Raw genomic sequence first — 15,865 nt, 5'->3', positions numbered from 1 at the left:
CTAACAGCTAGAGTAACTCTATCTAGACGTATCTAGACGTAGAATAATCTAAATTTTATTTTTAAAAATATCTAGACACTGAAGTCCATTCGAACAGCTCTCTCCAAAAAGGTAGGTCTACGTAAAATTCTACGAATTTATTGTATTGGCTACTCGGATTGAATTTAACGCTATTAGACACACTTGGTTTTACACAAATCCATTTCACTTTTAACAGACCGTAACCTAGTCTTGTACAATTTACTTTTCCCTTGCGACACTCACTAGTCACGTCTTTGACCTTGGATAATGGCAAATCCAGTGAGGAGTAACATTATTAGTTGTTTTTTCTTATGAATATAAAGGGATGAAACAAGCAGGACGTTCAGCTGATGGTAATTGATACGCTCTACCCATTACAATGCAGTGCCGTTCAGGGTACTTGAAAAACCCAAAAATTCTGAGCGGCACTACAATTGCGCTCGTCACCTTGAGACATAAGATGTTAAGTGTCATTTGCCCAGTAATTTCACTAGCTACGGCGCCCTTCAGACCGAAACCGTTTCACGGCAGAAATAGTTTAAATATATTTAATATATCTTGCTCTAAATTACATCTAGGGATTTTTTTAAGTTTAAAAACAAGATCTTGTCACCACACAACTCCTAATTGTTTGTTTTAACTGCATGCACTTTTATTAATTTTTATATTACGTTATTTTTTTGCTATTTTTTAAATTGAAATAAAATCTGGTAATTTGAATCCGAATGCTATAAATTTAATTAAAAATTTAAATTACTTTAATTGATCTCATAATCATCATCTGTTATTGGATTTAAATTTTTTTCTTTAAAAAAAACATATAATATGATCTCGAACATAGATGAATCTCAAACGTTTTAGAAATACGATTTTAAGTCTCTTCGAACCTGAAAAGAACGCAACCAACTCAGCGGCTTTTTTAATTAATATTTTGTCATAATATAATAATTTAATAAATTAATTATCTGTGGCCCGTCACTCCTATCCGAATCTGTGGTATCATTTATGTTATTTGGTAACATTTTCGACAAACGTTTTTAGCAATTATTTTGAATTTCGTAACACATTGGTTGTTTGAAGGTTCTTGCTGCAAAAGCTTATACATCTGTATGCCCAACAAAAGACTTACTTACTCGACTTAATTGAGTAGTGGTATTAGCTTGGCTATCACATTAAAATATAATTTTCCCGGAAGGTGCTATAACATTTAAATTATTAGAAAATACATATATATTTAAATCTAATAAATAAAATTCTCGTGTCATGGTGTTAAATATTGAACTCCTCCGAAACGGCTTCACCGATTCTCATGAAATTTTGAGTGCATATTGGGTAGGTCTGAGAATCGGACAACATATAGTTTTCATCCCCCTAAATGTTAAGGGTGGTGCACACGATTTTTTTTTAATATTTTTGTCATTTTTTTTAATTCGTTTGATTATGAGTCAGCATTAAAAAATACATACAACTTCAAATTTTCACCCATCTACGATCTCCAGTTACTTTTGTATCGCGATTTTAATATCGGCAATACAACGTTTGCTGGGTCAACTAGTATTTTATACATATACTTGATGAACATAGCGTTCAAACAATGGACCCTAAATTATATGAGTAAGAATTAGTGAACAATAGTTGATGTTGCAATGAGATGCATAATGGCATGGCACGTTGGGAGTAGCGCGTGCGTGGTCAATGACCATCAAGCTTGTTACTTATAGAAAAGTCAGGGCTGCCAACACACAACATTTTTTATCACTAAAGTCTTAAAATTATTATAGAGACGACCTATATAGCAGAGTGGTTAGCGATCCTACCTACTAAGCTAGAGGTCCCGGGTTCGAATCCCGGTAGGCGCAAGCATTTATATGATGAATATGGATGTTTGTTTCCGAGTCATGGATGTTTAAAAGTATTTATGTATGTTTAAGTAAGTATATTGTATTAAATATATCATTGTCTTGTAACCCATAACACAGGCTATATATGCTTAACTTGGGGCAAGATAATTTGTGTAAAAAGTGTGTCAATATTATTTATTTTATTATACAAAAACCATATTGTAATATTCCGTAATAACTAGGTATAAATATTATTTAAATTATAAGAAAAAGTAATAACTAAAAATTATTAAAAAATAATAAGTAACACGCTTTTATAGGTTACAGTTTGGTTTTCTATAAAAGCGAATTTTAGTTGCTTATGACTATAATTAATTCTGCTTTTTTAAAGTATTTGGCACAAGGACGCTACCTGCGGGCCTACCATGAACTCTTATTGCGATTCAATTGACAACCTAATATGAACTGCTTTGCTATTTCGTACCACGACGTGATTAGAGCTATCTAATTTAGGTTGACGTCAAATCAACTGATTAAATCGCAATGATGTCAATTGAATGTCAAAAATGATATCAGTTGAATAGCAAATTGATTTAGTTCGTTCGTTCATTGGTACCATGAGGTAATATTTCAACCTCAACTGGATAGCTTAATTGTCAAAGTGACCGTTTCGAAAAAAGTTGCTACTTCCTTAGAGGAAAGTGAATCGAGTTGTTAATAAACTTTTAAAAAATAGTGAAAACATAGAAATCAAAAAATTTATTGATGAAAGATGAGATGAAAATGCTTTATTCGACTTTTTTGTAAAACCAAATACTGAAAATAAAAACCAAAAATGAAAATACTAAAGACGAGGGAGTAAGGGCCCGGGCTATAGCCTGTTGTAAAAAAAAATGTACTCTGTGGTGTCAAATCAAAAATCGGTGCGTTTATAACTCGTTATTTTTACGAAAACACATAAGCGAACATTTAATTTGTAATTCAAAGAACTATATTTATTTATATTACTATTATTTAATAAGTATAAAAAAGGGCTTAATGGTTTATAATTTGACACAATTGCGCAATTTTAAAATGTATTTTTAGTATTTTCTACGCAAAAAACCGCGTTTCGAAACCTAAAATCATATCATTTTAGGTTTCGAAACGCAATTTTATTTCGTTCATTCTTCATAAGCGATCCAAACGCCATTCAGTAAAAGGCACTTCATGGTATGAATTTAAGTGATTCAGTTTGGGTACCTAAACTGAACTGCATCGGATTCGCATCGCTTATTAAAAGTTGATGGTAGGCCCTCTGGTATCGGATGTAAAAAAAATCGTTTATCCTTAAGATTCTGGTTAGAAGAACGGGACAGAATATATGACATCATAAGTCGCCGCCATATTCTACTGTGAGCACTGGCGTTTTCGAAGTAAGGTACTCGCTGTACTTTGATTACATGATCAGTCAAACAATTACACAATTAAGATTTAAAATTTTTGTGTAGGTATGTAATATTTGCATGTGGTCGTTGCCTTTAAGTGCAAGTATTTAGTGTAAGTTTAATGTCATTACATGTCATCAATGATTATTATGTTGGCGAAACTAATAAATAAATAAAATAAATAATGTGAAGAAAAGATCACCCTAAGTCATTGGAGTTCTTCTAAATACATCCAATATTATGAATAAATCTACAACACAAACAAAATATATTTTGTATAAATCATTAAAGTTGGCAGCCCTGCGAAAAGCATAGCTAAGTGCCGATCGTGATCTGCGCAGGCACACCTCGTTGCATTGTAAACTTGACTTGTGTCATTGCTGACTTGCTAAGCATACAACTATCTCACTCGCTCCTCTGCGAGACGTTCATCCAGGACCACATACCAGAATACACTCAAACTACAAGAAAATTATTTACCTCAAAATTTAAGTGTGTTTTATCTTCTTAAAAGATTTCTTTTAATGAAAATAACGGGCGAGACGAGCAAGGCGATCAACTGATGGTAATTGACGCCCCGCCTATTACAACGCAGTGCCGCTCAGGTTTATTGAAAAATCCAAAAATACTGAGCGGCACTATCACTGCGCTCGTCACTTTGAGGCATAAGTGGTCAAGTCTCATTTGCCCAGTAATTTCACTAGATACGGCGCTTTTCAGACCGAAACACAGTAATGCTTACACATTACTGCTTTACCGCAGAGATATGCCCGTATTGGTACCCATAATCTAGCCGGCATCCGGTTCAATGGAGCCTCCCACGGGTAAGAAAGATTCTTTGTTCATACCATCGAATTTATCTACTAGATAATGCGCGACCAATTTTGATTTGCATTAATTAATGGCTTAGTTTAAAATTAATAAGGAGCTAATGCCATGAGTGGCTGATTGCTTAGGACTTGTCAATCAAAATCGGTTACAGTGACTATATATTTACCTACTTACTCTTCCTCTTTTAGAGATGCTCTTCTGTCTCGCACGCTGTATTAGTCTATACCAGGGGTGCTCAAGCTTGAACTGCTGGCGATCTACCTCAAAATTCGTAGACTACGATCGGTCGGCTCTGAGAGGCTTCGAGTATGTGTGATGAAAGATTGTCGTCTAGGTAGAGTGTCACGATGACAAAGATATTAGTTTTGCGCAAAATATGCATTTTTTTAGTCAAGGTAAATGTAGGTCTGCTCTTAAATGTCAATGAAAAAAAAGCTCATAATTATTATTCAAAATTGCGAGTTTATTGGTTCTTACAAAACAAACGCGTTCTAAAGTTCCAAGCTTAACTAAAGAGTGACTTTGGATGTTGAAGCGTGACACTGCATGTCCTGAGCATATTTTTCATAAGATGTTACGTAATTACCGATTTAAGTTTATTATACCGGATTTTTTTCTCGAGATCGACTCAAAAAGCATTCGCGATCGACCTGTCGATCCCGATCGACCGTTTGAGCACCCCTGGTCTATACGCTAATTTATTGAAAGGCTGTGGTCATCCATATATACTTTAGTGCTTGCAGTGTTTCCTTGTCGTTTTGGGAAGATCATAAGACTAGAATTATCAATTTTTAAAAGTAAAGACATAATTAATTATCTGTGGACGTATATCTGCTTTAACATCGTTTTTAAGCAGCGTAAGAATTTTCTCGATAAATTTACACTAAACTAGGAATCAAACAACAATCAAACAAAAATAAATAAGTCGTTTCATTATTAAAGCTCAAAAGCGTTCGCGCATTTGTAAGCTTCCGGTCTTTGCATTTCATTTACATTGCATTTAACATATCATTTAGACCGTATTGCAATGAGATAAAGGCGGATTTTGCGCAAAACTGCATCATAGCTGGCTTATTGTTGGTTCATGTTTGTACACACTCGTCGAGAACGGGCTTTAACTCTTAATTAGCAAATAAAACATAACGCTTTCTACGAAGGGTTGAGATGATGGGAAAATTGTTTTGTATAACAACGGTAATGTGCTCATAAAAGTTAAACAAACGTTATAATAATACATACGCCCCGTTCCTAAAAATTGTCATTGAGAAGCTAATATTATAGTTTCGGTATCTGATTCGTTTTTCAGAAGTTCAAAAAAAGAAAATGCTCATTATGCTAAAACGCTGGTAAAGCTGGAGTATTGATTAAATTAAAAAAAACAACATCAAGAATATCTATTGTTTTTTAGAAATTGAAGTCTAAAGACCAAACTTACGTGTAAGGACCAGTTTGTTGGAGCGTGTTGAAATTGAATTACCTGCGGTTATTAAATATGTGCGTGAAAAATTTCAGTGCGGAACACGGTAATTAAGATTTTCAGAATTAAGATAATTAAGTGCAAATGCTCCACCGTATTCTACAGTTACACGTTGGTGCACCGCATTAAAGATAATCCACTCAAGATGAACCTCGTCGAAGCGCCCAATAATGGTTGGCATAATTCTTACCAATGCACAAAAACAAATGAGACTGAACATTACTCGAGCTTCTTTTGGATTGTGTTATGTTATGAGTTATATTACAACATGAACATTTCTTAGCTCGATTCATAGCCATGGCTAAAACGTCGCTATACCATTATTATTCACAAGCAAAAATGCACCCAATGACCTGAAAAAGGCTACCGTCTCCAACCCCTAAGAGCTTTAAGACTAGTCGTTCGGTCGGAATGATCTGGTGCCCTTTTCTTTGAGGATCTTTCCTGTGGGAGTCAAGGGGTCGTCATAATTGAATATCTTAACTTAATATAAAATCTTCTGAGAAACGGGGAGGTAAAGTAACAAATGTCTTTGTTCCATAAAGACGATGCCCCGGCTCACAGGTTCACAGTTGCTATTCAGGATGCTGGCTTTCACATACACTATATCCACTATATTCGCCCAACCTACCCCCACATTGATCTCTATCTATTTCCGAAGTTGAAGCATTATCATAAACAGTAGGTGCAGGATGAAGAGTAGGTATGCTAAAAGGCGTCTATGTCAAAAATTACAATTTAGTAGATTTTTTAAAAGTTACCGAGAATATTTACATTCTCACTTTTTATTGAACACCTTTCATTCATTTTTATTTCCAACAGGTGGTAAAATCGTCATGGTCTGACAGTTTCTATGTTAAATTTTCATTTTTAAACATTTAACAAACTTTCAATCAAGTCATCATATTTGCAACTGTCAGGTAACCTATCCTAGCTATAACATTGAACAACATTTCATATTCAAGAAAACAACTTTAATTACATGAGGTATTTGTTACAACAGGAACCACAATATGTAATAACTTACGCACATATGTTGTGATTGCAATAAAACCTATCTTCTTTGAAAGCCACGCTTGTTGTGGTCGGTTATTGTTCTCTGGGAAGCGTCTTGACTTAGCTTACGAGCCACATAACTGTTTTTACTAAAACAAAATTAAATTTTAATTGAAACAGCGTTTGTTTCAACTTATGCGTACTCCTGTCATGTTGATTTATTTAACGTAAATAGGTACATCATACAAGTTGTTAAAAACATAACTGCTGAATCATTTGGCGCACAATAAAAACAAATCAGTTGTTCATATTTTTTTCTTATTCTTAGCTTTAGAAACAAGTATTTTAAGCTATTCATTTTGCTCATCTGTTCCTCCCTGTTTGTTTTTTCACACTTGTTAACGTCGCCGACATTTTTCTCAATATCGTTATCTTCAAGCGCACCACAGACTAATTATAAATTTTACACTGTAGATATTGATCAGAGAGCCTTGTAACAGATAACATAATTATAACTAATAGATAACGGAGTATATACCCTGGCTATTGACCGGGAGAGAAATTAATGCAGCATATTACAATTAAGAATGTTTGAACCCAGTTATGTAAAACAAGTAAGTAAGAAAATAAAAGTTTGTGGCCTTCCTTCGATGGGCAATGTCACTCGGGCTGTGTCTTAAAAAAACTTCCTTACGCGCGCTGAGTTATTTTTAATGAAAATAAGGGACAAGATGAGCAGGATGTTCAGCTGATGGTAATTGATACGCCCTGTCCATTACAATACAGTGCCGATCAGGATTCTTGAAACACCCAAAAATTCTGAGTGGCACTACGACTGCGCTCGTCACCTTTAGACATAGGATGTTAAGTCTCATTTGCCCAGCAATTTCATTTCTTCATACCGAAACACAGTAATGCTTACACATTACTGCTTCACGGCAGAAATAGGCGCCGTTTTAGTACCCATACTCTAGCCGGCATCCTGTACAAAGAAGCCTGTACTGGTAAAATTGGTGGTAATGGTGAGTACTTTATTTTGTAGGTATTGAATGAGACTCAATGAGTAAGGGTGACTCGTTCGTTGGGCCTAGCTGTATTTCGTATTATGAACCTCTCCTTGAGGAAGTTTTACTTCTGTCGTGTGTTTTAAGAGGAAACATTAGTTGAGGCCTATTTTAGACTTAGGAATTCTAAAACAACATACCGTCGCGCTAACGCGGGCGAGACAGTTATCAGTTGGAAAACGACACCGGCAGCTCCGGATAAAAATCGTGAATAAAATAACTCAAATATTATTGTTTTTAATCTAGGCAATTTCCTCTTTCAAATATTTTCCAATTGTAATGATATTTTGGAAACTGATTGGGAAGGAAATCTGGAGGATATCTGTGTTGAAGTGTTTTGATTTTTCGCTTATTGGTGTCGGATTTGTGTAGGCTCCTGTTTAAGCCCTATGATTAAGCAGTTTTAAGCTCTTTTTGAGCACTTCCAAAACCAAAAATATCAAAAAATTGAGAGAGAGATACACATATTGATCAATATGATCTTATTTTGAATATAATTTTGATTTAGGGTTCAAACAAGGAGACAAGAGGCGAGACCGTTTGTAAGGAAAAATAGTAACTAATGTTTCCTTCTAGACGCACACTACTTCTTAGCACATTCAATTAAACCACTTCACATACTTATACGTCAAGAAAGAGTGTGACAGTCATGAAACCGTTGAAAATGTTGAAGTTGCACGCTCACTAATACAAACTGATATACAAATTGCGAGTGTAAGACGCAGCTTGTCATAAACCTGGCATGTCTTCATCGATTCTCTAGCAACAAAAGGCTCTATCTAGACGTATAAATGATCTTAGTCTGAACTATGATCACCTCCAATAACAGCATATATGGTGCGCTAGCCATTGAATTAACATTATCTTCGAGCACTGGAATACTAAAAATACAGAGGCTAAGATATACAATCCTCTCTGCACTGTTGTCGATTAGGCATTCAAACCAAAATTTTGACATACCTATCAGTAAAAGTAACGTATTTCTATTTTGAGTAAGATAGGAAAGTGAAACAGTAGATGGACTTCTAACCAACCAAGTTTGACAACCCAATATTCGTGCACATCTGAGTACATTATAAATTATGAAGACACTGTGCATGAATTAAAAATTGGTATAATTATTTTTAACCTGTCACGCTCTCTTGGGCTTATTAATGAGGAAACTAATTTTATTATCGACAACCAGCATGCTACTAATGGCTGGTTACAATATAATAGACGATTACTGTGTCAACATACTCCATAATTACTATTTAGTGAAAATAGAAAATGGTAGACGTGACCGCGAGTTGCGTGTGAATTAGTAAAGATAATCTGTGGGACTGTGACAGCTTGTAATTGTGGCCAATTATTTAAATTGTTGCAAATCTTTATATCATCAATGTTCACCCTTTCACTACCACTTGAGCTTCGGTAAAAACTGAAGATTTTACGTTATCTAGATTCGAACTCCATATCAGTCATAGATTTAGAATCACATATTTATAGGAATTAGTTATGGATTATTGATAGTTTTTAGTAAATACGGCAATGTCATAGATATAGCAGTCACAGCTTATTATGGTGTTATTAGTAGCGTGTTCCATATTTCGGCTTTGTTTTTATATGACGTGATATGTCTATATGTATAGAACGTCATTGAGTTAAGGTATTATTATATTTTATGGAGTCGGTTGAAACTTATTACGTGAATGTTAAACACTCGCCAAGTATCATCAGTGTTTATCATCATTTAATTAACATAACAATACAGACTACCAGTGGGAGGCTCCTTTGCACCGGATGCCGGCTAGATTAATGCTGCCGTGAAGCAGTAATGTGTATCTAAATATTTCTGTGTTACGGTCTGAAGGGCGCCGTAGCTAGTGAAATTACTGGGCATATGAGACTTGACAACTTATGTCTTAAGGTGACGAGCGCAGTTGTGGTGCTGCTCAGAATTTTTAGGTTTTTCAATAATCCTGAGCGGCACTGCATTGTGTAACAACCAAGTAAACATTCTGATTATTAAGGATTTAAATACAATGTAAACAGACACTCCCATTTTGTTTATATATAAGTATACAGCAGACATTTCTATTTCGCAGAATATATGTATGTCTAAAACGAAACCCTCCTTTCCTCTTGAATAATTTCATATTTCCGAAGCCTGAATTATTTAAAGCCACGTTTCCGACAAGCTCGTTGAAAATTTAATTCCATTCGATACGGGATACGTTTTCAATTGACTTGAAATAATTATAAGGCTGCCCAAGTTGCCAGACTTAAAGCTACGAGCTTCATTAATATTTAGCATAAGACTAACCTGATAGCTTAGATAATTTATACTTATAGATAGAGTTAGGCCAGGTTTAATACTTTAGTGTGCGTGACAAGCTACGTCTTACACTCGCGATTTGTATGACACTTTGTGTTAGTTTGCAAAATAGAGCTTTATTCTAAACTCAATTTTTTTCGACATTTTCTCAGCTGTCTCTAGTCTATTTAGACGTATGATAATGATCTAAGCCATAGTTAGATGTTAGTTGCGAATCAAAATGGCGAGTCGTGGATTCCGTACGTAAACTTGTATGCTTTGTTCAACTGTCAGGTTGTGCCTCAAATTGTTTAGATTAGCAAGAGTGACGTCTCAAGTCAATTTGCTAATATGCAAATATTGTGGTTGAGCAGGTTATCAACTGTAAAGTAGATCCTGTAAATCAAGCCACAACCTGAGAGTTGAACAAAGCATACAAGAATTTATGATGATGCGTCACTCGAACGGTTAGCTCAGTTGGGGCACTCGCACGGAACGCGAGAGGTCGTGGGTTCGATCGTTCATAAAATTTTATTTGTGTTCAAATTAAGTTTCTTTAGTTGTATCTGGCTAGTTTGATGACATTAAAAATGTTACAAAATGTTGTTCCAGCTATTTTTCTCTGGTTAAAATACTGGTTACAATTGTGAAATTGGATTCATTTTAAAATTTTATCAGAAACAAATTTTTGACATCTATAGACGTAACGACAGTAAGAAGAGCACAATATCATCACAAGTACATCCAGGAATTTTGGTGGCAAAAAATACACCTATGTTAAATAATAATAATACTTAATTTTTTTGTAAAGGATCTGTCATATTTTGAGCTTTGACATAAGTACCGCGTAAACTGTTGCAATCACTGACCTCTACTTAAAACAACTGGACTGGCGGCTGTCAAAGTACTTTTGTGCCTGTTTGATATTCGCCATTTTGGCGCTGTTAGCCATGTAGCGAGAGTTTGCGGAACTAAAACAAGTGATGACAACCTCAGCAAACATCGATAGATGGTGGAAAACTATTTAGAAAAAAAGAGTACTTTATTACGTTGATTCTTGAAGTATAAATAACACGGAAAACGAACGAAATTAATTCAAAATGCATTAAGAAGTGGAAACGTCGATCTTAGTTTTGTAATTAGACGTGCAGACAAAATTGGCACTGGGTCGTAGCCAGGCGTGGGTAAAAAGGAAATCCTTATATTCGCATAGACACGGATTATGATTGTCGCCGCAATTTGCAAATGTGACATAATACTTACCTTGTTTACATCTAATATATAAAATAACATAATATATACCCTTAATATTTATTTTTTATTTTTTGACAATTTCTTTTATTTTATGATTCAGCATTGAAAAATACATACAACTTCAAATTTTCACCCTTCTACGATCTTCAACAATTTTTGTATCGGGATTTTACATTATTCTGTTCCATCCACTAATCCGCTGTAGGGTTGCAAGATGCCAATCGAATACAATAATTATTGTATGATATATTTGGTAGGTCTGAGAATCTGTTGCATCTATTTTTTATACCCCAATTTTTTTTTAATTACTTTATATGGCAATACAACGTTTGCTATGTCAGCTAGTATTTTATATTATTAGGAATTAGTCGTAGTCACACACAGTTTAGAAAATCTGCGAAATGTTCGTTTATAATCATTAATCCTCTATGAACTAAGTAATGCAATAATTAGCTATTTAATTATATTACTACACCCGTTATAATCCATAAGCTCTTGTTAATAAGGACTGTTAATAAAAATCTAAAGGAAGGTATAAATTAAAAGTGATTTACAAACACACACACACACAGAAAACCACACACGCACAAATACAACGTCTTATTATAAATATTGTAAATCCATTATAATTAGTAATTTCTACAATAGTATTATTATAATATGACATGAGTTCTGCGGATTTTTTGATGTGTTAAATAAATAAATAGTTATTTGTTCAAGAAGCGAGCAAAGTTCATTTTTGTTGCGAGTACCGAGTTTGAATCCCAAGTTCCTGAACGAAATGAACTGAGGGATACAAAGGCATATGTAAACAAAGACCTTTCCTCTCATGTATACAAGAATTAAGAATAATATATATTTAAACATAATATTATCAATTCATATTTTTGTCTTTTTATTTATTCTTCAGCGGTAAAATTAAATATAACAGCTCCTGAGTGCTTCCTCCAACTCGTCATTAAGGAAGTGCATGGAGAAGACGAAAAATTCTTTCTGAGTGAGTAATAACATACCGACGAATTGAGAACCTCCTCCTTTTTTGAAGTCGGTTAAAAAAGGACTTTTGCTCACTGGTGTTATGCAGCAATGGGACCGTTTTTGAGCTAGAAAGATGAAAAAGATTTGTTTTTTAATATTAGACTCGTAGAAAACGCTATAATAATAACAGTTTAGAATTAAACTCACTTAAAACCAATATTTTTGATATAGCACTGTGGCATCGTAGCTCATTTTGATTTAAATTTAGAATTGCAATTCTTATAGTTTTGACATATTATTTGTTATTTAATTCGTTCTTATATATTATATTATACTAGTTGACCCGACAGACGTTGTTCTGTGCGTAATTAAAAAAAAATACTGTGTTTTTATGTTGTCAATAATATTTCATAACACCAAGAATTATTTTGTTAAAATTTGCTCCCTGTCAATGATATATAATACTAGTTGACCCGACAGACGTTGTTCTGTATATAATAAATAAAATAATGTTTTTATATGAATTTCTCAATAATATATCATAACATCAAAAATTACTTCGTAAAATATGCACCCTGCTGTCGTAATGAAATTGTTTCACAGCAGACCTGTGAAACCGTGCGTCAATAAATTCTCTCATAGAAATTAAGTATGGACACATCAAAGGAAAAACAAATTTGTTATATTTATTTAATTTAGCAGCATTTTCCTATTTATTCACCTTTTAAACCTTCTCTGGACTTCCACAAATAATTCAAGACCAAAATTAGCCAAATCGGTCCAGCCGTTCTCGAGTTTTAGCGAGACTAACGAACAGCAATTCATTTTTATATATAAATACATTATGGATAAAACGTCATGGCTCCCTGTTGTTAATTTATTCACAGCAGAACTGTCAAACAGTGCGTCAATAAGTTCTCTTATAGAAGATATGTCCATACAAAACAAATATTGGAATTTAAAATAATTATGGGTCTCAAATCGAAATAAAAACTATCCTATCTCTCAAGTTGGACTAAACTGCACTCGATGAAGTAATTCCCATTAAAATCCGTTCATTAGATTAGGAGTCCATCGCGGACAAACAACGTGTCACGTAATTTATATATATCAAGATATACATAACCTCTTCAGCAATTAATTATTAATACATAATGTAATAATAGGTTGATACGGTTATTGTTACCAAAGTCAGCAGCATGATCAGGACACGGTTAATCGTTGTCGCAACTCGCAAGATGATAATTAAATCACTTTAATATAAAAATAGCCCTTAAGGCGAAGAGTATGCAGAAAACACGCAAACATGGTGTTTTTATACAAGCTTTGTGGTGAAAGTATAGCATTTCGAGCTATGAACACTACTTAATCCTGTTACACATATCCTTAAGTCTTATTTGTAGGTTGCTTGCTGTTGGTTATAGTTAACACTGCCGAGCCTTTTTAACTACCACTTTTCTTTGAAGTTAAACAAGTTTTTTGGCATCGCGTGACGTATTTTTTTGGTACTTCTCTTAGAAAAGTTATTCTTATAGCTTGTACTTTTTTGTGTAGGTTAATATATTCAGATAAGTAGTGAATAACGAGGATTGTAAGCATATAAACTGTTTTCCACTCAAGAATTTTGAAAATATTGGCTTTGTTACATAGATGGCGGGCCGGCAGCCGTGAACTCATATCGCTCAAGGTCGCTGGCATTTAGTGTCGCCTTAATGGCGGCATAATGCAATAGTTATTATTTTATAGCCTCGGAATCTCGCGTTATAAAACTGATAATATCTTTTAATTATTAATAACTCGTTAAAAGGTTAATTGTTCAATAAACAATATGTTTATATCAAATATGTAGTAATATTATAAATCTGAAGGGTTTATGTTTCTTTGTTTGGACGCGCTCATCCGTGGACTGTATCAATCTTTATTGGATAATTCTTCTTGTCTAATATAATAGCCAATAGACGAATGATACCTATATAAGTATACTGCTCATAGGGGAACAAGATTTTGTACTATTTTTTATCATCGTGGAAATTTAAAATAGTGATTATTATTATTAACATTTTGTTCTATCCTATTGTTTAATGTACACCTAGGCTTTATAAAAATTTTATGTTGTTTTGTTTTTTCTTGTATTTTTTTGCAACAATATTTTATAAAAAAAAAAAACTAATTACACATGTGTATTTTTATAATTTCAAAAAATTCATCACATTCTCTTTCAACACTAGAGGAATCACAGGAGCATTGCCGGCCTTTTAGGAAGGTGTACGTGCTTTTTTTGATGGTACCCATGTCGTATCGTCCCGGAAGCACCGCACAAGGAAGCCACTTTATTGACAATTACTTACAAAACCGTTTTTTTATTATTTGTTTTGTTTTGACAATTTGGAGGACAGTATTAGCAACTAGTAATAATTAAACCTAAAGCAAAAAGTTTTTTATTCAAATAATTTTATTTGTTTTTAATTGGAGGGTCCGTAGCTACTACGTAAGTCGATACTGGCAAGGAGCCGATCTAATTCCTAGGCAACAGATATGTTTGAAGCGTTTAAGTAAAAATCAATCATATATCGTGAACTATAATGTCAAATAATTAGTTTTTCTAACATATTATTTATACTTAACTTAAAAAATTAATCCCAGATGTGAGGGTTATCTCTTTAAAAAAACATCAAATTGTTAACTTAACATATTGGTAATACTTTGGTAAGGATTTGACACAGAGAGAAAAAGCCCATCTTTAAATCATAGAATAAAAAACATTCTTAGCCTAACAAATTTTCTGTATGTTATATACTGTACAATTGTGGGTGGCCTGCGCAAAACCAGTCAAGAACCATCCATTATTATCGTCTATATAATCTGTTATACTATAGTAAACCTAATTTGTCAAATAAGTTTAAATATATTTATTAAATTTGTGCTCAGTTAGTCATAGTGTACTGTCTGTAAAATTGCCCCAAACCATAACTAACGGCATGTACACTGATAATAACCAGTGTTTTAGAATATTTTTTTAAGAAAATTAGGGACACGCCACAATTCTCTGTCATTGTTATTATACCTAGCATATGAGCCTCAATATGCTATTTATTATTACATATTATATCGCTATCTTTTAGTTATAAGACATCCTAAGTTAAGTCTGAGTAGAACTCATCTGTTGATGACTGATAAAAAAATATTGAATAATTTCAGATAAGCTCCATCGGTGTAGAGGCGGTGCTTCTTGGGTCCAAGTGCCGCTCCACGTCAGAATGCTCGGCACCTAAGTCTCAATGCACGAGGGGATTCTGCGCCTGTCAGCCTTATTATGCACAAGTTGACAACTCAACATGTCTTGAATGTATGTATGAAATTCTATAAAATTTTTGAAGCGAGGCGAATTTTATATGTGTGTCTACTCGACCTAAGCGTAAGATTTTCTAGCGTTAACCGAAAACGTCAGATTTTCTACCGTTACACGAGAACGTCAGATTTAGGACCGCCACACTGGTATATAGTGGTATACAGTGTGGCAGCTGAGGCGCGCTCCCCAAAACGTAAAAGTAAAACTTAAAAACCAAAACGTAAAGAGATTAAAATATTGTAATTTTTTTTTTATTTACAAAAGGTTTATCCAACTTCTCATATACTTCAATAATACTTAATTATAATTATTTTCAAAGTTAAAATAACTT

The 15,865-nt window shown here is 33.8% G+C and overlaps 2 protein-coding genes across 3 annotated transcripts in view; one reads left to right on the top strand and one right to left on the bottom strand.

Moving 5' to 3' along the window:
* Window positions 1-15,865, bottom strand: part of LOC126966522 (RNA-binding protein Musashi homolog Rbp6) — a 934,160-nt gene that overhangs the window by 755,014 nt on the left and 163,281 nt on the right. The window lies entirely within an intron of this gene.
* Window positions 1-15,865, top strand: part of LOC126966500 (uncharacterized) — a 78,601-nt gene that overhangs the window by 23,502 nt on the left and 39,234 nt on the right. For both annotated transcript variants that reach the window (XM_050810605.1, XM_050810604.1), the window contains exon 2: window positions 15,384-15,531. In XM_050810605.1, the coding sequence (XP_050666562.1) occupies window positions 15,384-15,531 (148 nt within the window). The remainder of the gene's footprint in view (window positions 1-15,383; window positions 15,532-15,865) is intronic.

The sequence above is a fragment of the Leptidea sinapis genome, chromosome 10, assembly GCF_905404315.1.
Source record: "Leptidea sinapis chromosome 10, ilLepSina1.1, whole genome shotgun sequence".
Taxonomy (NCBI): domain Eukaryota; kingdom Metazoa; phylum Arthropoda; class Insecta; order Lepidoptera; family Pieridae; genus Leptidea; species Leptidea sinapis.
This window is presented reverse-complemented; position numbering and strand designations above follow the sequence as displayed.